This window comes from Dunckerocampus dactyliophorus, chromosome 4, assembly GCF_027744805.1.
Source record: "Dunckerocampus dactyliophorus isolate RoL2022-P2 chromosome 4, RoL_Ddac_1.1, whole genome shotgun sequence".
Taxonomy (NCBI): Eukaryota; Metazoa; Chordata; class Actinopteri; order Syngnathiformes; family Syngnathidae; genus Dunckerocampus; species Dunckerocampus dactyliophorus.
In genome coordinates, this window is record NC_072822.1 from 31,700,111 (window position 1) to 31,726,850 (window position 26,740).

A 26,740-nucleotide genomic window follows, 5' to 3' on the forward strand; every position below is an offset into this window, starting at 1 on the left:
ATGCATGTACAGGAAGGACTGGAGTATAGTGACCCACAACATGTCTTCTACAGGACCAGACAGCTAACCAGGGTGGACTCAAAGACATGGCCGAGTTGAAGAAGAGTATTCATGTAAACAGAAACATTTGATGTTTGAGTTCATTCACGTCAGTTTTGGTCATTGATGTGTTCCAAAAGGTCCAGCAAAAACCAAAACATTTAGTTCCATTAGAAATACATGTTCTTTTAGAAAGCCCAGCATTGAACATAACTTAGCTTTATTGAAGACTCGTTGGTGAACATGAGTGGCTGACACGCACACTGGCTGTCTGTTATGTTCCCCCTGCAACCTGTGTTAGCTAGGAACCTTTACGTTCCAGTCCTGATTGGAACAGATGCTACATTTCTACTTAGCTAACACTTCTTTCCTCTTGGCACCTTTTGTTTCCATCTGTATTAATTAAAAAGCAGCACAGGTTCAGCTGGCAAGTCACTAGCGTATGGCGCACTGCACTCGGAAGGAAAAAGCAGATCGGACTTGTTTATCATATGAACAAACACGTGGACAGGAAGTGACTGTATAGTGATCCACAACATGTCCTTCTCCGCAGAGGTTGAATGAATCTATGTTTGGGATTGTTAAGTCACTACAGACACGTGTGGAACACCTGGAAGGCAAAGCAGGAAACAGCCAGGTACACACATGCATGAATACTATGAATGAATAAATACCACAGTATTACCCACAACATGTGCTTACAGAATCAGACAGGACAGGTGAAGGGGATGACTGGGGAGTCTCAGGTAAGCATGCATGATGGTGAGAAAGTAGTACTACAGTATTACCCACAACATGTACTTACAGAATCAGACAGGACAGGTGAAGGGGATGACTGGGGAGTCTCAGGTAAGCATGCATGATGGTGAGTAAGTAGAACTACAGTATTACCAACAACATGTACTCTGCAGGGTCTGACCGGATATATGAAGAAGATGGTTGAGGAATTTCAGGTATTTCAGGTATACATGGTCTGGAAGTAGTACTACAATATTACCAACAACATGTACTTACAGAAGATGACAGGAAAGGTGGAGGAGATGACAGGACAGATGAAGGAGCAGACAGGACACATGGAGGCTATGATTATGGAGTCTCAGGTAAACACATGCATGATGGTGAGGAAGTACTACAGTATTAACCCAAATATGTACTTACAGAAGCAGACAAAAAAGGTGGAGGAGATGACAGGACAGATGAAGGAGATGACTCAGGATGCTGTTGATGTAAGAACACGTGAATCCATTCATACTAGAATGACATATATAAAATCAGAATACAATAATGTGTGCATCAGTGACATGCAGGTGATGAAAAATGGAATAAGAAATAAATATTAATAACATGAGTCGGATCACGGCGCATGCCAGTTAATATAGATCAGCACTGATTCTACACCATGACTTTCTACAGCCTGTGTCATGTCTTTCATGCAAGTATGATGCTAATCCCACAGTACAGGAAGCACGTGCACGACTAGAACCTAGAGCTGTGCGATGTTGAAGCGGGTGAAGATCTGCTTAGCAAACAGGAAGTAATGTTTGTCATATGGAGACCGCACGTCTGCACCTGTGGCGTCAGTGGTCCATTGTGTGGAGTTACATCACTGACTGTAGCACAAAACGGTCAGTTAAAGCCGGTAATCTCTGATGGCAGACACGTCACATCGAGCCTTGTTTTGGATGTGATTGCAGACGCCTTATCAGTGCTGCAGTACGCTCGTGTATCTCATTCGTCTCCTTCCTCGAGGCTCGTATTAATGTCAAATGTCAAATCGCCCCCTCATCCGACAGCCAGACTGACCCAATTTCTGATTTTGAATCTGCAGTTGCAGGTCAGAATGTTGCTAGGCAACCGCTTTGAACAGCGGTTAGCTTGACTTGCATCAGCTGCCAGCACGTGTAACTAGTTTATTTCAAAGAATGTGTACCTCTCGCCTATCTGAGTTAAAGTTGAGAGACCTCGCGCCATGTACGTCCTCCCCAGTCCACAGCGAGGGTAAACTAACGTTGCCATTTACAATTAGGTTGCGGAAAAAATTTGAATGTTATCAGCATGAAGTTACAATATTATGGGAATAAAGTTAAAATGACAAGAAGAAAGGGAAAATGGTAGTAAATGAAAAAGAGCACCATTGAGCATGTCCAAACAGGAGTACAGAGATGATTCATATTAGCCCTTCCACATATCTCAGCTATTACTGACTGGTGGGCTGAAATAAAACAACACAGTAAGATGAGAGTCCAGCAAAAGAATATCTTCAGTTGAATAATATTTTGTTTTACATTCACAGGATCTTCTGATGAAAGCAGGTTAGCATGTCAATCAATTTGTTTCCAATGAATGCTCCCTTTGTTTTGTGCTTTTTCTTAATAAATCTTTTATTCTCACAGGTTGTTGCCCTCTGCCGTGGCATTACCATGACAAAAGATGTTACATGTTTGTTAACGAAAAGAAGACCTGGAATGATGCTCAGGTATGCCAGCCCTTCTTAATCCTTCAAATGTCCTTTGCAATATTCTCGCTCGTTGCTACCTCACCACAAAAACCTGCTCAGATATTTTGTGCAACAACTGTATGCACACACACAGTGAAGTCCCAACATCTACGTGTTGTCATCGGACAAATCTTAAGTACGTTTGATGAAATGTAGAATTGCTAGAGCTTGTGCTTGGACGTGAACGCGGCGCCACAGCTGTTCAACTCCAGTGGAAAACATCCACACGTCACCCCCCCAGCCAGCTTTGATTGCGGGGCCTATGATGCGCCTAAAGCACTTCCTGTACGCTTCCAATAACACCACTTCCATAGGAGCCACGCCATACGTGACGATCTGATTGGCTTCCGGCTGCCCTGTTCTCACCACAACGCTTTTCTCCAAACCACAAATCTCCTCACCGTTTCATCTGATCTTGTGACCCCTGTCACATTCATTGTGCGATTGCTTGGTCCCCCTGTCTCTTTTTGTTTGTCGTCCTCCCAGATCCCATGTCTCTGGCTGGAGGCGGAGCTGCTGAACGCACCTGAGCGTGATTGCCCACGCCTTCTACTTAAACTGACTGCGGACATCTGGGAAACGGCGGATTATTCCAATACACTCCATGATACACCTGTGTAGCTGCTGCTAAGACTCATGTACCTATTCTGCGCTTCCTAGCGTTCAGCAGCACCAGCCTTCAGCCGGCACTTAGTTTTTGTTCGTTCATGGTTTACCCGTTTGTTGGAACCATCGCCTTGTGTTCAGTTGCTCTGCTACAGAAAAAAATTCTGTAAAGACTCTTACCTGCCTCTGCGTTCGGGATCCAGACCCTCACCACACCACGGTGTGACAGACCCCCCTGCTAATGAGTGAACTGTACACACGTGTGCGGCAGGTGGAACACGCATTCCATTTGAAAGCGCATGCAGAGCTGGATAAAGCTGCTGGATGCTACCTCAAATGCAGCTACCGCCATCTTGTGAACTTCATAAAAACTCCATCAGGAGGTTGCCTACAGCCACAGTTCATGCCAATCTTATACTTCCTCTTTGGCTTTTTCAGAAGTACTGCGTAGCCAAGGGTGGACACTTGGCCTCAGTTCACACCAAAACCACGCATGACTTCCTCTATGGATTGGCTGGTGGACATTATGCTTGGGTTGGGGGCTACAAAGAGGTGGGTGGTTGAATAATCACAGGTTGATGAAGACGTGCTGTTTTTTCTAGACGTGTGTTGTGTACACCAACATGTACGCCAGCGTTGTAGGAATCATCTATGAAGATGTTCATGTTGTAAAAGTAACTCTCACGAGAAAAAAGGTCAGCACTGCTCAACAGGATGCCAATTTCATAGCTTCACCTCATCCTTTCATTTTTCAGAATAATGACTGGAAATGGGTTGATGGTTCCACGTTTAATGTGAAGAAGTATGAAGAGGCAGGCAGCAAGGATGCTAGATGGGCAGCAGGCGAGCCCAATAGCTCGAGTAATCGCAAATATTGTGCAGAGATGTGGAGTGATGGTAAGATTACAGAAATGCAGTCACGATGAACACTTTAACAACCCTTCATCTTGTAACTTTTACCTGATTTCTTCACAGGCGGACTCAATGATTTTTTATGCTATTACCAGCAACCATTTATTTGTCAGAAGTGATGGGGCGGTCTCTGCTGTGTGATCCGGCTGCTCCTTCAAAGACGTCGGTGCTGAAAGATCACCACTCTGCCTTCAATTCAGTTGCTTTCATGAATCCTGATCATAATCGGCGTCCACGTGATCCCAAACAACCTGCAAGAAACCAATTTGCAAACTAAAACTCATCCTATTTGCAGTTGAGGAGCTAACACAAGCCATCACACAGAAAATGAATCATTCACATTTTTAGTCAACATTTTGCAGCAGCATCTGTGTTAGCATTGAATCACTTATTGAAATTGGCTCATCTTCTACATTTCCCAGCAGCTAACATGATGCACAAAGCAAATAACTGCTAAATAAGCTGCTACCTGACAAGACGGGACAAATAGAAACACACCTAAAACACAACATCAGTTATAGTAAATAGAAACACACCTAAAACACAACAACATCAGGCATAAAGGAAAAAAAAAAAGTGTCATCTGACCAGAAAAAGTAAGTTAAGAGATGAGAATGATTACGGGAATGAGGACAAAATTAGGAGAAAATGTACACGAAGAAATAGTTGGAAAATGACAATAACAATTGCATTCTAACAAGAAAAAAGTTTGTTTTGCAACGTTAAATTATGTCATTTTAGTCGTACTGAAATTGTATTTTCCTTTGTAATTTGGGTTTGGAATATGGGAGTCAAATATTAGAAGAAATTTGACAGATTTAACAAGAAAGTTGAAATATTTAGAAAACTAAAAAGAGTGAAGTTGATATGAATGATGGCTTTTCCCCTCTACCACAAAGCTGACATGCACTTTCTTGGTGAAAGATATACAAGTGGGCATCTCTGGAGTTGGCATGTTCTCCTTGTGCGTGTGTGGCTTTTCTCCGGGTAGCCCGACTTCCTCCCACATTCCAAAAACATGCATGTTAGCTTGATCGGAGACTCTAAATTGTCCACATGTATGAATGTGAGCGTGAATGCTCGTGTGCCCTGCCATTGGCTGGCCACCGCCTCTGGCCCAGAGTCAGCTGGGATAGGCTCCACCCCCCACGACTCTTGTTAACATTGAAGATGTTCGATGCGCCAACACCACAAACCTTCAGCATATCCGTGTTGGGGATCCAAAACAGCACTAATGTGATTTTCCCAAAGAAAGAATGCTGAAAGTGCTGTGGTGGTGCTTTCATGATAGTTGATATGACGATCAACAGCATTTATCATCACGGAATGTCATCCTTTTCATTTACTGTAGCTTATACTCTGCTATGGATATGGGATGGATACTTCTTGGCTGGAATGTGACGTGTCGACTGTAATCGTGTGATGTCGGCCGGTCTGATCCAGTTGTGCACACGCTAGGATGAACAGTTGGTGTACGGGCTGATGCCAATCGTTTTCACGTCTAAACTCTAAAGGGACTGTTTGCAACCGTTATGCGTCTGCCTAGGGGGCGTGTTGGAACTTTGGAAGGTGCACGCATGACATCGTGGGCACGTAAGCCCCGCCCCACGTAACACGCACTAGCTATGTTAAATGGCTAAGTTAGCTGCAAATGTTGGCTATCATTGAATGTATAGCCTATAGCAACCACAATTTGTCAATTTCGATGCTAATTGGGACAAGTCTCGATGTTTTTGTTATTGAAAGCACTATGCTAACACGCTAGCTGCCGCTTGGTTAACCTTGAGTGTTGCAAACGGTCCCTTGATAGGTTATGATACTGTTGACTTGTTTAAGTGGGGGTGTCACCATGCACGATCTTGGCTTCACCAGGACCAGACCATATTTTAACATGACTTCGAAAACTACAAAGAAAACTTCCAGGGCTTGTTTTTCAGTCCAGTGATGCAGGAAATGGCTGCAAGGTTTCTAGCGAGTGTAATGTGTTGCCTGGCCCACTGCCACTTTCATATTGTCCATATTGTGCGTGTGATCATTGACAGTAGCGATGCCATAGTTGAGTCTGATGGGCTCCTGGTTGCCCTGTTCCTGCCAGACATGTGCTGACACCCCTATGACGTGTTTTCATCATGATACAGCATTTCACACGTTATTCCAATATGTGCTACTGGATGTTGGAATTGCCTTTGGAATCAATAAAGTATACTTCAAATCCTGCTGGTGAATGAGTGAATGTAGTTTACCACTTTAATTCTCATTTAATTCCAAGTTTTAAGAAAGTAGCTTTCCACATGCAGCCATCCAGGCAACTACCTCACCGATGGTGCCAAACTAACACAAGTGACACACAACTTGAACTACCCACTGCTCTTTCTGGGACGTAAAAAAGGAGGGAAGGAGATGCCAAGGAACTTGAAGGTTTTCACCCTCTCCACCTCAGTCTCATCAATAACAGGGGTTTATGCGGCTCCTTTTCCCTTGTTCTTGGGTCGATGATCATCTCTTTGGTCTTCTCTGTATTGAGAAGGAGATTGTTATCACGACACCAAGCTATGAGGTCCGCCACCTCTCTTCTGTATGATGTTTCAACACCACCAGTGATCAGGCCGATGACTCTAGTGTCATCCGCAAATTTAATGATGCTGGTGTTGTTCTGGGAGGCCACGCAATCGTAGGTGAAGAGCGTGTAGAGGAGCGGACTCGGCACACACCCCTGTGGGGTCCCAGTGCTCACAATTCTTGAGCTGGATGTGCGATTGTGGACTCTGACTGACTGGGGCCTGCCTGTTAGAAAGTTAAACACCCAGTTACAGGGGGGGGGTGACAGGCCAAGTGTGAGGAGCTTATTTGAGAGTTTGTGGGGGCTGACTGTATTAAAAGCAGAGCTATAGTCTATAAATAGCATTCTGACATACAGTATGTGCCATAGCACTGAGTCTGCACTTTTAAAGGTTTTTAATAAGTGATTCTGGTGGTTCAGCCATTTTAGTGCTTTTAGACCTGACTGCTGCTTTCCATACAGTGGACCATACTATTCTTTTATCTTGCTTGGAAAATTGTGTAGGTGTCGGGGGGCTGCCTTTGGGTGGCTTGTCAAGGAGACGCCTTACTGTGGGACTTGGGGACTCCACCTCGTCTACCGCCCCCCCTTGACTGTGGAGTCCCCCAGGGATCAATTCTGGGGCCCATCCTATTTGCTCTATACCTGAATCCACTTAATACAATTTTTAGAAAGCATGGCATCTCCTATCACTTTTATGCAGATGACTGCCAGATTTACTTACCGACATTTCGAATAAGCCATGCACGCTTTTATTTTGTCACGTCTGGACTACTGTAATGCCCTTTACTCTGGAATAAACCATAAATTACTCTCTCGCTTAGTTTGTCCAGAACTCTGCAGCATGGCTGTTGGAACCAAAAAGAGGGAGCATATTACCCCAATTTTAGCCTCCCTGCACTGGTTGCCTGTGCATTTTACAATTGATTTTAAGATTTTGTTTGTTTTTAAGGCTTTGAATGGGCTGGCCCCTCAGTTCATCCAAATTTACACTCCGGCGCGCACATTGAGGTCCGAAGGCCAGCTCCAACTGGTGGTGCCCAAGACCAGACTTAAGACCAGGGGAGACCGGGCCTTTTCTCTAGTTGGCCGAAAGCTGTGGAACACTCTCCCCCCTCATGTAAAAACGGCCCCCACAGTTGAAAGCTTTAAGTCTCGACCCACTTTTATTCTCTGGCTTTTAACTCGGCGTGAGTCGTGTGGTCCTCTGTGTCTTTTATTCTTTTTTTGTTTTACATGGTTTCATTTATTTTAGTTTTTAACTTAATTGTATTTTATTTACTTATTTATTTTACTTACTTCTTGTATTTATTGCTTTTATTGCTTTTACTTCTTGTTTCAAACATTTTACTGTTCATGTGTTCTTTGTTTTTATTTGATCTTTTAGTTTTTACTGTAGTAATTTGTATTTTTACTTATTATTTATGGTTTTACTAGTCTGTGCAGCACTTTGGAAACAGTGTTTATAAAATGTGCTATATAAATAAAGTGGATTGGATTGGATAAGCTCGCAAAACAAAATGGCAACCGGAAGCAGAAGTTGCGTCGCCCGTCTATGATGTCATCAGCGGTTGACTCTAAAAAATGTGAAAAGATGTTTTTATCGTTTCTTAATGCTAACTTGGCATGCATAAAACAACTGATATCAATGATGGATGAAGGGGATACATGATGACTTTCACTGAAGACCTGATTGTTCCCAAAGACACCATGTGGCAGCGAGATCAACATCTTCCTGTTTTGCCATGACTTCTATTCTTCAATGCAATGATGTTTCTCACCTTCTTTGTCAAAATGCTGCCACTTGCAAACATGAGTGTATGCAGTCATCCCTCGCTATATCACCTTTTCTTAGGAATTCATGAATAAATGATGGCTGTTTCGTGGTTGACTACGGCCTAAAATATGTATTTTTAAGCAAATTGGATGCACCCTTGGCCTAAATGAAGCCTTTTCCACCGGAAAAATGGTTAAGTGAAGGAAAATACAAGTTATTGTTCATGCAGCATCCTGTCACCCACGTGTTGTGCTTCCTACGTTCTTGTTACACAGCGGGAAGTTTCTTTGCTCCTTTAAGTGAGTGATTCCTTTATGTCAACTCCACAATGGCTTCTACAAGTGCTGCCTTTTCTAAAGTCTTCTTTACGTAAAAATTCTGTCACATTTTCTATGATGGTTTACTATATTGGGTAATAGGAGTGTAAAGGTGACTATAGGGGTGCTATTTCATGTCTAGAGGGCTCTAATCATGTTAAAATGTTCAAGATGAGAGCTGAGGGAGAAAGAAGAGCTGCAAGTTGAGAATCACCTGCGTGGTCTTAAACCAGGAAGCTTGATGGTGAGTATGAAAATGGTGTTTATTGCGAAGCATGTGAGTAACAACATAAACATTCCATCCCGTACACGCCTGGAATGAATCATAACCTCGTCATAAAGGTTTGTGACATTACAATAAACTAGAATGTGAAACCAGCTTTCATATCTGTTTTATTACAATACTATAAAACACAAACACACTTTCACTATGATCGCTATACTACTAGTATTAACTAGTACTAGTATTACTACTACTGATATTTTAGCATAAATTGGACAGGAAAGCAATTACTGTCTGTCGTGTGCGCGCACGTGTGCTGTCAAATTATCACGTCGCGTGAATGTTTTAGCACAGAGTGAGCAGGAATATGGTTTTTCTCCTGTGTGAATTCTAATGTGTTGAGTGAAATGGTGTTTTCGGGGAAAGCCTTTACCGCAGACTGAGCATCTGAAAGGTTTTTCTCCAGTGTGCGTCCGCATGTGTGCCAGCATTGTCGTCTTACGGGAAAATCTTGCATCGCAAACTGAGCAACTAAAAGGTTTTTCGCCGGTATGCATTTTCACGTGTTGAGTGAAATTGTGCTTATGAGAAAAGCTCTTAGCACAAACTGAGCATCTAAAAGGTTTCTCTCCAGTGTGCGTTTTCATGTGTGATGCCATACTTGACCCTTGAGCAAATCCTTTACCACAAACCGAACAAATAAAAGGTTTCTCTCCCGTGTGGATTCTCATGTGTGACGCCATATGTGACTTGCGAGAGAATCGTTCAAAGCAAACCGAACAACCAAACGGTTTTTCTCCTGTGTGCGTCATCATGTGTGATGCAATTTTGGACTTCAGAGAGAATCGTTGGTTACAAACTGGACAACTGAAAGGTTTTTCTCCCGTATGTGTTGTCATGTGTTGCACCAAAGTGGACTTCAGAGCAAATTTATTCTCACAAACCGAGCAACTAAAAGGTTTTTCCCCAGTGTGCGTTCTCATGTGTCGCACCAAAGTCGACCTCTTTGCAAATTTCTTACCACAAACTGAGCAGCTAAAGGGTTTTTCTCCCGTGTGTGTTCTCATGTGTTCAGTCAAAAGGCTCTTGAAAGAAAAGCTTTTAGCACAAACCGAGCAGGTCAGATGTTTTTCACCCGAGTTTTTGTTGTCAGTCTGAGTCCTCATATCATCTTCACAGTCTGTATCGCTGCTCAAAGCTTCTTGGGTGGGGTCCCTGTCTGTGTGCTCACTATCTGATAGCGGAGCTAAGAGGTTGTCTGCTTGGGGTTCGTCTTCATGCTCTTCAATCTTCACAGAGACGACCGTCAGCGGCAACATGATGAGATCGGCCTCCTCCGACCCTAGAAGACCCCCTCCTTCCTGGGTGATCCCGAGTTCCTCCTCTTCCTCTTTAACGTGGGGGGGCCGGGGATCCACCTGCTTCAAAGTGGAGCTCCCCTGCCGCAGCTGAGGGGGACGTTCTTCTTGACCACCAATCATCTGCTGGACGTCTGCAGGACACAAACACACTTTTTTCCCCATTTCACTCAGTGCATTTACGCGCGTTAGTGAGGTATGGTGCTCGTCAGAGCCACAGAAAAAAAATGCCATAGTTACTGCTTTGGTTTGATTTCAAAACAGGCTGTCTACACTAATCCCTCCTTTATCGCACTTAACTGGTGCCAGACACAATTGTCATATGTGAATTTCTGCAAAGTTCCTTCTAAATAGACTCTGGGCACGAAATAACACCCCTGTAGTCACCTTTACACTCCTGTTACCCAATATAGGAGACATTATAAGAGAAAATGAGACATAAGACATTGAAAACCGGTTTACCACCTTCTAAACACACTTTTTAACATGATTAGAGCCCTCTAGACATTAAATAACACCCCAATAGTCACCTTCACACTCCTATGACCCAATATAGTAGACATAATAAGAGAAAATAAGACATAAATAAGACTTGTAGTCGTGTGTGTTGCTATAAATGTGTTCCCTAGGGGAGCTGAGTGGCTGGCAGACAGGAAAGGATGTCGGAGGATTATGAGATGCGGTTCAGCTGGGTGTGGGTCACGGCTGCAACAGCATTTAAACAGTGTTTTTATCAGGGATGTGTGAGATCACCCAAGACTGCAATAAAAGCCTGTTGTTCCGCCCATCAAGTCTGGTGCTTGTGTGTCTCAGCCAACATGACAGTAGCATTAGTGCCACCTAGTGACCAGTGTACATTACTACACATCATCACAGCGTCTTTCAATGCATCTTCTGAATGCTTTATATTAGTCTTTTCCTTCATTGAAACATTTATATGCTGAAAAATGCTTCAATTAGGCAAAAAAAATAAAATTGGCTTCAATGTGCATACTTCTGGCTAATAATAGGACATATTCAATCATGATTTATTCATTCATATATTTTTGATAAATAAAGAATGAAGCCGCAAAATTGTAACGGCAAAGTGGCGACTCTATTTTTCATGTATGGCTTCCAATTAAAAAACATGTATTGTTATTTACGTAAGAAAAAGTCATTAAGGATATTGGTTGTGGCTGTTGTCCCTCACTGAAATACATTCATGGACAGGCAGGCTCATAAGAGTGTAAAGGTGACTACAGGGCTGTCATTTCATGTCTTGAGGGCTCTAATGATGTTAAAAAGTGTATTTAGAAGGTGGTAAACAGGTTTTTTATGTCTAATTTTCTCTTATTATGTCTACCAAATTGGGTAATAAGAGTGTAAGGGTGACTATAGGGGTGTTATTTCATGTCTTGAGGGCACTAATCATGTTAAAAAGTGTATTTAGAAGGTGGTAAACAGGTTTTCTATGTCTTATTTTCTCTTATTATGTCTACTATATTGGGTAATAAGAGTGTAAGGGTGACTATAGGGGTGTTATTTCATGTCTAGATGGCTCTAATGATGTAAAAAGGCGTATTTAGAAGGTGGTAAACAGGTTTTCTATGGCTTAAGTATGAGAATATACCATCCTACTTGGTGGAAATTGCCTGATCACGGTGGAGTCTGTAAGCATGTAAGCTTCCTAGACGAGGCATGACTGTACTCTTGTTCTGTGGAAGTGTCATATTAGGAGGTTGGTGTGTTTATACATTAGCTCGGCCTCCATTTTTAAGACTCTCCTAATTCTTCTTCAAAGGATCGTCCCTTTGACTGGGCTAAAGTTTTTTTTTCATTCTAACAGCTGTGAAATGAATGTAGGGGTCTCGAGGACAGTTTACAACTGAATTCAAAGAGGAGTAGATGCCAGTGCTGGAGAGAGCGATGATGTCAAAGTCCAATCCATCCCACACACACAAGCTATCAACCACCAGTTAAAGTTTGGATACACTGTCATTCACGAGTAGGTGACGGTGTGCCTGGTAGTGTACACCACGTGTGTGCAACATCCTAGGACAGAAGGTTGGATTTTGGTCTGTAATTAGCTAAGACGGTCATCTCCTTATTTTCACATGGAAATGTAACACAGCTGACAAAGCAGAAACGATGTCCCGTCACATGACCTCCGAGTCGTTTACCCATTGGCTGGTAGTTAAATCAACATGGTGGTCGTCCATCTCACTCTCAGTAAATAAAAACGCAATTTTGGGGGCATCTTCGCCCAAACTGAGCGCTTACAAGCAAATTGAAGTGCGATAAAAGGAGAAAGACCATGAAAGTACCTCCAAATTGTAGCAAAACTCCATTCTTGCTAACAGCTTCCAGTTGTTGTCGAAGTCGCTCCTTCTCCTCTCTCGTTCGGGAAAGTTCCTCCTCGTAGGACGCTATCGTTCTTTCAAACATCGCCGATATTTCATTAGCTGCCGCCATGAGTCGCTCCTCCACCAACTCTTTCACCATTTTCAATATTCTTGTCCTCGATTATAGTTCGTAGCCCTCGCTCTTTGTCTCACGTCTGCCTTGAAACGGCGCTACTCTTCCGCCATTTTCTTCTTTGATTGAGGTTTAAGCCAAGCATCCGTGACGTCAAAGTACTGCCATCTTGCGGCGGCATCCAAGACGGCTCAAGTTAAAAATCCGAGGTAGCTAAAATGGCGATTGTTGTTCATCTGCCTCATTATTCCGTAAATCAAAATAAATGATTAAATGATTGATAAGTCATAATTATGTCATCAAAAAGTCCAAATTATGAGATTTAAAAAGACATAATTATGACATAAAACTCATAATTATGATAGGAAAGTCACAATTATCAGATAAAAAGCCATAATTATGACAGGAAAGACATAATTATGAGATAAAAAGTCATACTTATGATCGGAAAGTCACAATTATGAGATAAAAAGTCATAATTATGATAGGAAAGTCACAATTATGAGATAAAAAGTCATAATTATGAGATTTAAAAAGTTCTAATTATGACAGGAAAGACATAATTATGGGCTAAAAAGTGATAATTATGATAGGAAAGTCACAATTATGAGGTAATAAGCCCTAATTATGATAGGAAAGTCATAATTATGAGATTTAAAAAGTCCGAATTATGATAGGAAAGTCATAATTATGGGATGAAAAGTGAAAATGATGACATAAAAAATCGAAATTATGAGATACAAACTGCGCATGTGCCGAGTGCCGTCTGACATCCAGGAATACATCCCATCATTTCGACTTTTTATCTGATAATTATAACTTAGCATTGGACTTTGTTATTATTTTTTAATTGTTGCACCAACCCACCAGACCAAATTCCCGGTATTGAATGACGTTCACCTGACAATTAAACCCTTTCTCCTTTCAACTTGGGCCGTCTTCCGTACCGCCGCAAGATGGCAGCCGTGTGACGTCACGAATGCTCCCAAAACCTCCGTCGAAGAAGAAAAGGGCGGAAGAGAAGTACCATACGTGAGACAAAGGGCGAAGGCGACTCACTGCAAAACATTACAAATGCTGAAAAAGTTGGTGAAGGAGCGACTCATGGCGGCAGCCGAGGAGATATTGGCGATGTTTGACAGAAGGATAGCGTCCTACGAGGAGGAACTTGCCCGAATGAGAGAGGAGAAGGAGCGACATCGACAACAACTGGAAGCTGTTAGCAAGACTGGAACCGTGCCACAACTTAAAGGTATTTTCTTTTAGCAAGCGTGTATCTGCTGGTACGCTCCGGCAGCAGCACGTAAACATCCATTAATGGCATTTTTAGTGAGCGAGGCTGCGACGGACGGCCGCCATGTTAATTTAACATCAACAACCAATAGGAAATAGTGATGTATCGGTCGCGACCGAACCGGCTCTAAGAGCCGGCTCTTTGAAATGAATCGACAGGAGCCGGCTCGCGTCGTTGGCGAGATTTGACCTATTTTTATCTATTTTGACCTAATTTGTCTAGTGAGATGGGTGTCTGTTTTTGTAGTTTATAATATAACATTGTGTTATAGTATATTTTTGTAGCTGTTCATTGAGGTTTAACTCAAATCTCTTTAAATAATAAACATTTGATAGCATGTACTTTTTTACATGAGTAATTCATTTTACACAATACACATCATTTGGTAATACAGTTCCCATCGTATTAGGACTTTATTCCCATCATATTAGGACTTTATTCCCATCATATTAGGACTTTATTCCCATCGTTTTAGGACTTTATTCCCATCATATTAGGACTTTATTCCCATCGTATTAGGACTTTATTCCCATCATATTAGGACTTGCTCCCCAAACAAATTTCCATACGTTTTGTTTGGTTTGGTTCTCATCATATAACGACTTAAAAAATGTCTTTAATATTTCAACTCTATGCTACAAAAGTGAAATCATTTTTCCTCATAATATTAGGACTTCATTTGTGTAAAAAATTGACTTTATTCTGATAAAATTACAGCTGTTTTTTAAAGGACAACTATTCCAACATTTTCTTCTAGTAGTATGACTTTATTTCCATGCTAACTTCCCCCCAGCCTAATTTTCCAAAATGTACAACTTTTTTTTGCTTCACATAATATTATAACTTAAAAAACTTCACACTACGAAAATGATATTCTTCCTCATAATATTACGACGTCTTCTTGTAAAATGATGGCTTTTTCTCGTCAGATGGCAACTTTTTTCTCAGAGTATTCGGACTTTATTCTTGGAATATTACTGCTTTTTTTCTTTTTAGTTTTCTTGTGAAATTATTTTTAGAATGTGCCACGGGGGCCAATAAAAAAAAGGCACCACTTGAGGAGTACGGACTCGATGGTCTTAAAGTGTCGAGGAAGATTGGATTTCCAAACGCCTTTTAGGCTCTCCTGACCCCAAGGTCCTGCTCCGTAGAACCCATCCAGAACCCAGATACTTCAAGTCATTGAACGTGATGACCTGGATCTTTCTTGTGTTCAGCCTGAGCCCAACCCGGCACATTCTACCTCCACCCTACTCTGACTAAAGTGTGTTTGTGTCCTGCAGACATCCAGCGGCTGATTGGCTGTCAAGAAGAGCAGGGGGGGAGCTCCACTTTGAAGCAGGAGGATCCCCAGCCCCCCCATGTTAAAGAGGAGGCAGAGGAACTGTGGATCACTCAGGAGGGAGAGGAGGCCGATCTCACCACGTTGCCACTGATTGTCGTCTCTGTGAAGACTGAAGACCACGAGGACAAACTGCCCGAGTCCTCACATCGGTTGTGTGCTTCAGACGTCCAGCAGCTGATTGGTCATCGAGAAGAGCATCCGAAGCAGGAAGAGCTGCAGCCCCCCCACGTCTCGGTGAGGATAGAAGATGATGAAGAGGAAGCACACTCAGACAAGCTCTTAGCGCCGCTGTCAGACAGCGAGCACACAACGTCACACTCTCCTGAGGATGGAGAAGCTTTGAGCGGCGGTACAGATGGTGAAGGTGACGTGAGGACTTGTACTGACAGGAAATACTCTGAAAAGAAGACCGGTAAAAAATGTTTGACCTGCTCAGTTTGCGCTAAAAGCTTTTTTCATCCCAGCAAATTGACCCGACACATGCGGAAACACACGGGAGAAAAACCGTTTAGCTGCTCGTTTTGTGGTGCTAAATTTGCCACGAGGTCCACGCTGATGCGACACACGAGAACGCACACTGGAGAAAAACCGTTTAGTTGTCCCGTATGCGACAGTAAATTTGCTCACAGGTTCACGTTGACGACACACATGCAAACACACACTGGCGAAAAAGCGTTTAGTTGCTCTGCTTGTGGCGAACGCTTCGCTCGAAAGTCACTTATGGAGTCGCACGTGAGAACGCACACAGGAGAAAAACCTTTTAGTTGTTCCATTTGTGGGAAAGGATTCTCTCATAGGTCGAATATGGCGTCGCACATGAGAACCCACACAGGAGAAAAACCTTTTACTTGCTCAGTTTGTGAGGACCGATTCACTCGAAAGTCATGCTTGGTGTCACACATGGCCAAACACACAGGAGAAAAACCTTTTAGTTGTTCCGTTTGCGGGAAAGGATTCTCTGAAAGGTCCAACATGGCGTCACACATGAGGACCCACACTGGAGAGAAACCCTTTCGTTGCTCAGTTTGTGGTAAAGTGTTCTCTGAAAGGTCCAACATGGCATCACACATGAGGACACACACCGGGGAAAAACCCTTCAGCTGCTCAGTTTGCGCTAAGACATTTTCTCAGAGGTCGACCATGGCATCGCACATGACAACACACACGGGAGAGAAACCCTTTTGTTGCTCCGCTTGCGGCAAAAGGTTCTCTCAAAGGTCAGGCCTGGTGTATCACATGAGGACGCATGCGAGGGGGGGGGTCAGCCTTAGGTAAGGATAATAAGCTCCGTGATGACGCGTGAACTTCAAGCAGCTGTCGGCAGAAACCTTGCATGACACACCAAGGGAAATGTCAGAATAAAACGCGTGTAGATGATTCCGAATGATTGTACGGGCGTTGCGAGTGAGATCGGATGATGTCGTCGGAAGATGCGATGTCCTTTGTGCCGGCGTGAGATCTTGTACGAAGGCAAGCTAGTCGATGGATAGCTAGTTTATTCATCAGCAACCTAAAGCATGGGCAAATGGTACTAGTAAGGATAACTAGATACAGTATGCTATCGTTCCGGTTGTGATAAAGACGTACGTACTCGCTAAGAGGTGAGTAAATGATCACAGGTCCATACGAAGAGCAACCAACCAATCAGGGGGAAACAGCTATAAAGTAGGGGGGTCCAGCAGCAGGTGCGCTGTAAGGGAGGTGCCGGCGCTTGAAACAGAAGAAGCGCAGTCTTGCACCACCCAGATTACTAGGATTTAGACACAAGTCCTCATTTTCATTTGCTTTTTTAATAAAGGTGTTCATACATTGGAAGGAGGCTTCATGGACACCCTGGACTCTAGTAAATACAAGTACTGGACATCAATCTCATGTCATAAGGAGCTAGGTTTGTACTTAGAAAAAGCCTGGTGTATGCTGTAGTACGTCTGGTGCAGTAATGAGTCAGTGAGTCAGTACCAACAGCAGAGGTCTTTGTTGTATGTAAGCATGAATCAATACGTACTGTATGGATATGTGTAGATGTTATGTAGTGTAAATATGACCCCACCCCAACTGAAGGAGCTAAAGGAGAAGATCACAGCCTAATTCTCCCTGGTCAGCAAAGCCGCACTGCTGTTCGACTGGCAGGGAAAGACCCGAAGCTCTGCAACTGCACATTCCACATACACAGTGGCGTCCTGAAGACCATCACACTACCACCACCATATTTTACGGTTCAACTTTTGAGTATTTTCCCAAAGGTCTTGGGGATCATCAAGATGTTTTCTGGCAAAATTGAGATGAGCCTTCATGTTGTTTTTGTTCAGCAGTGGTTTTGGTCGTGGAACTCTGCCATGTAGGCCGTTTTTGCCCAGTGTCTTTCTTATGGTGCAGTCATGAACACTGACCTTAACTTAGGCAAGTGAGGCCTGCAGTTCTTTGGATGTTGAGTCTTTTGTGACCTCTCGGATGAGTCGTGGCTGTGCTCTTGTGGTCGTTTTGGTTGGCCGGCCACTCCTGGGAAGGTTCACCACCGTTCCATGTTTTGGCCATTTGTGGATAATGGCTCTCACTGTGGTTGGCTGGAGTCCCAAAGCTTTAGAACCTTTTCCATACTGATAGATCTCAATTCATCTCAGTTATTTTTTAACAAGAAGAACTTTTTCACACAGGGCCATGTAGCTTTGGATTTTTTTCTCCCTTAATAATAAAAAGTTTAATTTAAAAAGTGCATCAAGTGTTGAGTTGTGTTGTCATTGACTAATATTTACATTTGTTTGATGATCTGAAACATTTAAGTGTGGCAAACATGCAAAAAATAAGAAATCAGGAAAGGGGCAAACACATGATACACATCATGTGTGTTAGGAATACAGATGGGCTCACACGGTGTATTCATAACACGACCACATGCACACCATACTGCAATCCGCCTGTCCATCACGCGTTCCATTCTTCCCTCACCCGTGAACAAGACCTCGAGGTACTGTTCTTGTACAACCGGAGCAGAAGCCTGGTTTGTATTGCCAGCAATAAGTAAGTCAAGTCTGTTCCCGGTAAACGTTGGCCTCCACCAAGGCTCAGTTGGAAAAGGGTGAATTGCACACTTTAGCTTGGTAGTGAGGTCTTGCTCCAGGTGGAGGACTTCAAACATCGCAGGGTCTTGTTCACTCGTGAAGGAAGGTTGGAGCGTGGGATTGACAGGTGGGTTGGCGCAGCGTCTGCAGTCATGTGGTTGCTGTAAAGCAAAGCTCTCGATTTACTGGTCCGTCTATGTTCCCAAACTCACCAATGGACATGAGCTTTGGGTCGTGACTGAAGGAACGAGATTGTGGATTCAAGCAGCTGGAATGAGTTTCCTCCATAGGGTGGCTGTACTCAGCCTAAGAGATGTGGGTGAGGAACTCGGGCATCTAGTCCGGATGCACCTGGATGTCTCCCTGGTGAGGTGTTCCGGGCATGCCTGGTTGAAAGGAGACCCGGGGCAGATCTAGGACACGATGGAGGGATTATGTCTCACAGCTGGGCTGGAAATGCCTCGGTGTCTCTCTCTCTCTTTCTCCCTCTCACACACACACGGTGGAACTGGAAGAGTTGACTGGGAAGTCTGGACTTCCCTATTGACTCTACTGACCCCGCGACCTGGACCCAGATAAGCAGAAGAAGATGGATGGATGGTTTGCTGTGTTTATTTCCCTGAGTGTGATATTTTTGTAACACTCCTGTGGAGTGTTTACAGGGTAAGGGATAAGTGGACAAGGGGGTATGATGGACTAGTACAGGTTCGGCTACTGGAGTAATTTTTTGGCTTAGCAGACATAAAAGACCACAGACCAAGAATAAGTACACATACAAACATATAACACACACTTCCAGTTGAGTTAAAGCCGTCTACCTTTTTTCTGTTTAAACCTTATTTTGGTTTAAAGAATTAAGTTTAGCGCTATGTTACGACGAGATTTGGTATTATGGTTCATGTTTAGTTCCGCTGTTGGTTTAGGACTCGGTTGCAACCTTTTGTTTAGTTTGTGTTCGTTCTTGATCAACTCTCAAGTTAACTACTTAGTTGAAATTAAACCAAGTTTAGTTCTATTCTGGTTCCCTTCAAGTTACTTTTTGGAATTTTCCATTTGTTAGTTGTTTACAACCATACAAAAACAACTTATTGCAAAAATAACCTTTTTATACCAAAATATAACAAAATGTACAAAACTCAGAGTGATTCAGCAAAAGACTGAATAACCAGAATAAGTCTTTTTCTTTCTTTTCTATTCGTTAGTCCTTTGGTTGTCTTGAACAAACCAGCGGTTATCCTTGGTCCACTGCAGTTTTGCAGAAAGAATCCTACCAGTTGTAGTACCAAGCACCGGTCACCAGAGGGCGTGTTGCTCCTGAACTGGTCCTGGCGCATGAGTTCACAGGTTCCGTTGGTGGCTCGCCATCTTTATCTCAAGCACATGTTCTCCAGCACATGTTCTCTTATGTCGATTTATGATAGTTCTTCAACCCAATCTAATTGGCCTATCATAAACAACATGAAATATGCATAAATACATCAAATAAACCAGTGGGTAGTGTTACAATAAAGAACACGTCACTTTCGTCTCTTAATTAGTGCTCGTTAACAAGTGCCGTCGCCAAAACAATACACTTGCAACAGTATAGTATGTTAACTATTGAAAATACACCATAACTTCACCACAAAACATAACCACTATATTATCTCACATCACTTTCAAACGAAATAAAATACATTTCTTTCACTCACCAAGTGCCGTTCGACAAAATAAAACATCTCCAAAACAGGAACACGGTGGAAAATCAAAAATACCATCTTTGCACTTTCTTCAGACAACAAAAATAGTATTTAGACTCATTTTCATATTTTTCTGGAAAGTTTCCTGCTCTTCCTGCTCTCCTTCTGCTGCGCACTATGTGCTGACTGCGTAATGTTCTCCTTCCTTTGCACAGGAAATGGAGCTAGTCACATGGGTTACGTAAACGTACCCTTTCAAAATAAAAGTCACATATTTCCGAAATTCAAACGTAAATTACAATAAGAACCAATTAATTTACTTTTTTCACATTTTACCAGGTTTTAAACAACATAGTGGACGCTATTTTTTGTGACGCCCTTATTTGGTACCACCCCACAGAATGTGCTATTATTTTGAAGGCGGGAAGTGTTGTAGTGTGTGTTGAGGTGACTTGATGGCGGTGGAGAGAGAGACGAGCGGGCGAATAATAAACGTCCCTCCTGCAGCTGCGGCTCCTGTGCTTTTGTCCACTCTGCACTCCCACAATATTAGTGGAAATCTTCATCTGCTCGGTTACACTGGTGGCAGCGGTGGGATTTATCCAGTGAGGAAGCCCAGCTGTTTCTGTGACGGTAAAGCGTGAAGTTTAGGCAGTTAATGACAGTTAGCCAACCTGCTAACTTGTATTAGCTTAGCTGCTAAAGTGTAGTGTGGACGTGCACGGAGCTCACGTGTTGGCTCGTTAGTGACAAGGAGGCCTGCCATGAGTTAAGAAGGATGTGGAAGCTTGACGAAGACCCGCTGGATTACACATCCTCTCGCTGGGCTGGGAGAGGCCTTTCTCCAATAATGTGAAAATTGAACTGCCGCTGCTGTTCTCTGGGGACTACGACGAAAGTTTCTCCTGCTGGTCGTGCCAATATGAAGTGGCTGTGAGGCCGCTCGTGGCAGGTACAGGTGTTGTGCCGAGTTTGGCATCCATGCCGAGATCTGCATGCAGGTCGCGGGAGCGCGCACGCTCAGCTGAAAACTCAACCGTGTGACGCCGTGTTAGTCTTAAGGCACAGTACTTCATGATAATGAAGCGATGGTACGTTTTGTCAGCTTTATGGGTAACTATACAGCACCCAAAGCACGAATTTCTTGACTTTATATTTGTTAGATATGTGGAAGCATTTGATTCAAGCATATCTAGAAACGCGGTGGGAGGAGCAGGTTAGACATTCACAATGTAACTGTGGCACTTTGTTACACAGTTGTCCCTCGATTTATTTGTTTCTGCATAACAAATGACAAATTACCAAGCTCATTCATTTATAGAAAAGAGGGGCATGCATGCAGTATTCGGTAGGGAGGATTTTGGAGCTGCCGAAAATTGCATGCACCCCTGGTTGGTCAAATACGACTCCTAAATGTGTGTAATTCACACGATGTGCTTCAAAGACACCCATCTCTCACATGGACTGCATCATTTCATCTAAAAATGTCCCAAACAAGAAATAGGGGGTGCATGCAATTCTCGGCAGGACGGATTTTGGAGCTGCCGAAAATTGCATGCACCCCTCGTTGGTCAAATACGACTCCTAAATGTGTGTAATTCACACAATGTGCTTCAAAGACACACATCTCTCACGTAGTTGGCGTCATTTCATCTAAAAATGTCCCAAACAAGAAATAGGGGGTGCATGCAATTCTCGGCAGGACGGATTTTGGAGCTGCCGAAAATTGCATGCACCCCTGGTTGGTCAAATACGACTCCTAAATGTGTGTAATTCACACGATGTGCTTCAAAGACACCCACCTCTCACGTAGTTGGCGTCATTTCTTCTAAAAATGTCCCAAACAAGAAGTAGGGGGTGCATGCAATTCTCGGCAGGACGGATTTTGGAGCTGCCGAAAATTGCATCCACCCCTGGTTGGTCAAATACGACTCCTAAATGTGTGTAATTCACACAATGTGCTTCAAAGACACCCACCTCTCACGTAGTTTGCGTCATTTCTTCTAAAAATGTCCCAAACAAGAAATAGGGGGTATATGCAATTCTCGGCAGGACGGATTTTGAACCTGCCGAAAATTGCATGCACCCCTCGTTGGTCAAATACGACTCCTAAATGTGTGTAATTCACACTATGTGTTTCAAAGACACCCACCACCAATTCCGACATAATTTATTTAAAGTGCAGACAAGTAAAAGCATGCATAATGACATGTTACTCATATAAAAATACAGTCTGTATACATATACATATATTTAAATAACATGATTATTTGTAATTCCTGTGTTATTTTTGCATTTTGTTGTAATTTTAAAGGTGTCTAAACCCTGTTTTATTGGTTGGTGTGGCATGTTGTGGCATGTTGCATTTTGGTGTTGGTCTGGAGAGGTTGAATTAGTGATGTGCGATACTACTGATTTCATCTCCGATTCGATACTAAGTAAAATTCAAGCTGGTATTGGCTATACCAATACCATACCAATATTTTGTGCAAATACACTTAGTGTTTCTGATAATTTTAACAAAGTACAGTATTTCAAATCACACTGCATGATAATCCCACTGCATAAATAATACAAGACATCAGAATGATTTTGACGTCGGTAATTCACAATCATCACAATTCCATTAATGATCAGGCATAGTTTCAACAGGCTGAGAGAGACTGACTGAGCAGTGTTGTTTTTACGCATTCCACACTTACCCTGGAAGAAAAAGAACAATTAGCTCCCACCAATTACCGATCATTTCAGCAACATCTCAATCATTACCTTACCTTCCATTGTGTTCATGATAATGATATACATTACCAGTAAATCTGACTTAAGGATCAAAATTATTGATATTTTGGTTTAGAATCGATTTTACAACATAAACATTTGGTATCGGAAGTAGCGATATTTCCGTATCGATTCCTACATCACTTACTAGCAAGTGCTTTACAGTAGCTGCGGTAGTTTTTGTAATTATCGATTAGTTAACATGGACCCTGCATTGTACGAAACTTTGTTGTTGTACAAAACACAAGGAAAGTACACAGATGGGCTGACAAGACCACAGAAGTCCGAACTTCGCAGAAAAGCGTCGAAGTATTATGTTGAAGGTAAGTAGGCTAATTAAGGTTCACTGGCAAACGTCAACTTGTGTCAGGACTTATGAGATCATTTGTGAATCCCTTAGTTTGTCAAACTATCGTGAAAATAAAATGCTCTGCTTTAAGAAATACAGGATGTCACAAGAAATTGACATAGTTTAAGTTTTTCTCAACTTTACTAAGTAGGTTAAACGGTGATGTAAGGTTTAGTCGTGCATGACACCAACCACTATATCCTCATATATGTATAGCTTTAAACATTAACAGGCTACTTAATGTCATTGATTGATATCGTATCAGTCAGCAGACTTTTTCATAGTGTTAGTGTTTTAAATAAATTCAAGGTCTGGTATGCTATAAATAAATTCATGTCGTCATTTATCCTGTAGGTGGAGCACTGTATTACACCAAGGGATCTGGCAGAGAAATAAAAACAAAAGTGGTTTGTGGTACAGAAGAAGCAAACACAATTTTTGTTGAGTTTCATGCTAGCCCCACAGGAGCTCACACTGGCCAGAAAAAAACACGGGATGCTATTTGCATACGTTTTTTCTGGCCTGGAATGACCAAGGACATAGATACATGGGTAAGAACACACTAATTTATAATTGTATTTTGTGTTTGGCCTCACAACCAGTTTGGCTCTTGTAGAACATACTGACGATGCTGAAGTTGGCTTCCGATTCACCAGATTCTGATTCGGCTTGTGGAATTTAAGGTGACGTTATGAGCAATGCAAGTTTTTTTTTACTGATGGTCTTTTTTTTGTTACTCTTCTTAATGTGAAAATATTGAAGACATTTTAGTTAAGACATTGCCTTTTCCTGACACTCACTATTGGATTTGTGAAAGTTTTGATTTGTGAAAATGCAGCAGAGGCACATTTAGACATTTGTGCATAGATTTATAAGAAGGCATTGAACATGTACAGCTATTATTTGAAGAATATTAAAATGAGTCAATTGTGTGCACACGGTACCATACTGATTTCATCCTAAATCTTCTGTGTGCTAAGACACATACACACACATCTTGTGAGTGTTTCCAAGAGCCCCTCCCTCAGCAAAAGACCCACCAATGTAAGAGGATATTCTTCTGGTAATAGCTGTAGTGTATACTGTATGCTCAATGCCTTTTCATGCATACAATGAGGGCCTCTGCTCTACACAAAAGGGTACTGACCAAGTTAGTTACCTAGGGGTCATATTGAGGCCATATGCTTTTTCTGACATTTCCACAAATAAAGAAAGGTTTCACAAATATCAACTATGTTTTTATAAATGTTTGGGGTCTGTAGATTAACCCAGTCCAAATTTGAGAAGTCTAGGTCTAATGGTTTTCAAAGTGGACCTGGTCTAATATGGACTAGGTCCTAAAAATGTCCACATGCATTTTCACACATCAAAACTTTCACAAATCCAATAGTGAGTGTCAGGAAAAGGCAATGTCTTAACTAAAATGTCTACAATATTTTCACATGAGGAAGTGTCAGAAAAAAAAACATCAGGACAAACACTCACATTGCTCATTACGTCACCTTAAATTCCACATTAAGTTTACATTTAAGTGCTGAATCAGAAGCTGCCGAATCGAAAGCTAACTTCAGCGTTGTAATTGACTGTTAGAAAAAAAATATTTCTAATAAATTTCTTCTTAATCCAACTTGTGTCATTTATATCTGTCTTGTATTCTTTCCACAGGTGTCAGAATGTACTGTCTGCCAGTCGGCCCAGCAGACAATAAAGCAGAAGGTCCAACACACTCCCATAAAGGTATTATTTATTTTGTGAGTTTGCCATTCTGTCTCCTCCATGTGTTATTGCTCCAATATTCTGCCTTTTAGTGAAGGTTACATTAGTCCATGGGGTTGTACGAGTTACTGTAGCTTTGGTTTTGTCTGGTTTACTCGGGTTTTCCCTAAGTTGTATTACAAGGTTTTGTTTCAATAAATTCCATTTTGTCTAACAGTTTTTCCTCCCCTGTCTGCTCCTGGGTTGTCTGACCCACTTTGTAAAAGTTTGAATTTACGTCCTCACCTTTTTCTTCCCTGACATCATCATGCAGGATACTTTGATACTCACTAGATAGTTGTTTTGGCATACAACTGTTTAAGAAAGGAAAACAAAACAAAAACTCGGTCAAAGTAGATTCATGTTAGTTAAAGTGATAAGTCAAGAAATATTTTGAGACCCTTACGTAATTCTTTCACTGTTTTATTTCTTTAGGTTACTCAACCATTTGAGCTTCTGGGTATGGACCTTATTGGGAAACTGACCACCACAAACAGCGGTCATACATATGTGTGTGTGATGGTGGACTACTTCACCAAATGGCCACAAGCCTATCCTCTAAAAACAAAAAGGGCAGAGGAGGTTACTGAACAAATTATAAAATTTGTTCATCAGTTTGAGGCACCAAAGCGCATTCTCACAGACCAGGGGAGTGAGTTTGTAAATGCGGTAAGCACTGAACTTATGTCCTTATTGTAATCTATTACTATTATAATATATGTTTTTGAAATAACCAGTCTGTGTATGTGTTAACAGATAAACAAGAACGTCTGTAAAAGACTGGGGATAAAAAGAAGCTTATGTGCTCCATACCACCCTCAAACCAATGGTCTGGTGGAGCGCATGAACGCAACCATACAGAAGTAAGGAAAACCACTTTGTCAGCCAAGTTGTCCTTCACAAATGATATCGTAGAAGACATTTGCAATATCATTTTTTTCCCTTTTAGGGCTCTTTGTAAACTGGTTGGGTCCAAACCACAAGAGTGGGATGAATATTTGGATGCTGTCATGTTTGGTTTGCGGACCAAAAAACAGACAACAACAAAGTTCTCCCCCTACTGTTTAATGTTTGGTCGGGAAGCCCGCTATCCAACACAAATTCCAGAGGACTTTCAGGTTTGTGAAATACAGTCTTAAGTTTTATTGCATTATGAAGACTGAATGTTGTCATAATGAAATGAAATAAGTCATATATTTCCAGTCTGTTTTGTGTATTACAGTAATCCCTCATTTTTCGCGGTTAGTTCGGGACCAGAACCTCCCGCAAAGATGAAAAACCGCGAAGTAAGATTTGCCCCCACCCCAGGAATTTTCATATATGTGTATATGGGTACCAGAATGTTTAAATTATGTAAACAGTATTTATACTTTACATATTTGAGACAAAGATTACAACAGTACATGTATTTACTTAAATCTTTAACTATAAAACCTTATACAGTAATTAATATTCATCAACATTGCCTTCTGGAGAGGCGAACAGGCTTGTGTTGGTGGCGTAGTAGAGAGGCTCTCACTTCACTCTTAGAGGCTTTAGGTTCACTCGGATACTCGAGGAGACGAATCACTCCTGGCAGCACTAGTACTGGCTTGAGGTTCGTCAGGTCCGTCAGCACCTTCTTCAGCCTCTCCATTGTCATCATCGGGCAAGATTTGGTCGTAGCGAGCCTTTGCCTTTGTGCTCATATTAGTGTCCAAACTCACTGACTTTTTCCTCCAATCAGCAATCTACA

The 26,740-nt window shown here is 42.2% G+C and overlaps 3 protein-coding genes across 4 annotated transcripts in view; 2 read left to right on the plus strand and 1 right to left on the minus strand.

The window, feature by feature from the left end:
- Positions 1-59: 59 nt before the first annotated feature.
- LOC129179241 (C-type lectin domain family 6 member A-like) lies at positions 60-6,228 on the plus strand. Its single transcript, XM_054772222.1, has 12 exons — positions 60-113; positions 593-676; positions 744-785; positions 847-888; positions 951-992; positions 1,056-1,139; positions 1,200-1,265; positions 2,333-2,351; positions 2,433-2,515; positions 3,581-3,694; positions 3,898-4,039; positions 4,118-6,228. The coding sequence occupies exons 1-12, from the start codon at positions 87-89 to the stop codon at positions 4,171-4,173; spliced, it is 801 nt and encodes a 266-aa protein (XP_054628197.1). The 5' UTR covers positions 60-86; the 3' UTR covers positions 4,174-6,228.
- A 2,702-nt stretch (positions 6,229-8,930) lies between these two features.
- Positions 8,931-12,859, minus strand: LOC129179231 (gastrula zinc finger protein XlCGF57.1-like). Of its 2 annotated transcripts, none has more exons than XM_054772202.1 (2): positions 12,596-12,859; positions 8,931-10,441 (listed from the first exon to the last, which is right to left on the minus strand). In XM_054772202.1, exons 1-2 carry the CDS (start codon positions 12,771-12,773, stop codon positions 9,219-9,221), a joined length of 1,401 nt encoding a protein of 466 aa, XP_054628177.1. In that variant the 5' UTR covers positions 12,774-12,859; the 3' UTR covers positions 8,931-9,218. The 2 variants fall into 2 exon arrangements, with proteins under 2 accessions (XP_054628177.1, XP_054628178.1); XM_054772203.1 differs by having other exon boundaries at positions 8,939-10,423.
- Positions 12,860-13,763: 904 nt separating this feature from the next.
- LOC129179195 (uncharacterized) overlaps positions 13,764-26,740 on the plus strand; it is a 52,826-nt gene continuing 39,849 nt past the window's right edge. The window contains exon 1 of the mRNA XM_054772101.1: positions 13,764-13,998. Coding sequence (XP_054628076.1) covers positions 13,821-13,998 — 178 coding nt within the window. The 5' untranslated portion in view covers positions 13,764-13,820. The remainder of the gene's footprint in view (positions 13,999-26,740) is intronic.

Coding starts and splice junctions, on each gene's coding strand:
- LOC129179241 (XM_054772222.1), top strand. CDS start 87: ATGGCCGAGTTGAAGAAGAGTATTCAT. Junction 677..743: donor GCAAAGCAGGAAACAGCCAG/GTACACACATGC, acceptor ATGTGCTTACAG/AATCAGACAGGACAGGTGAA. Junction 786..846: donor GGATGACTGGGGAGTCTCAG/GTAAGCATGCAT, acceptor ATGTACTTACAG/AATCAGACAGGACAGGTGAA.
- LOC129179231 (XM_054772202.1), bottom strand. CDS start 12,773: ATGGTGAAAGAGTTGGTGGAGGAGCGACTCATGGCGGCAGCTAATGAA. Junction 10,442..12,595: donor AGTTTTGCTACAATTTGGAG/GTACTTTCATGG, acceptor TGGGGAAAAAAG/TGTGTTTGTGTCCTGCAGAC.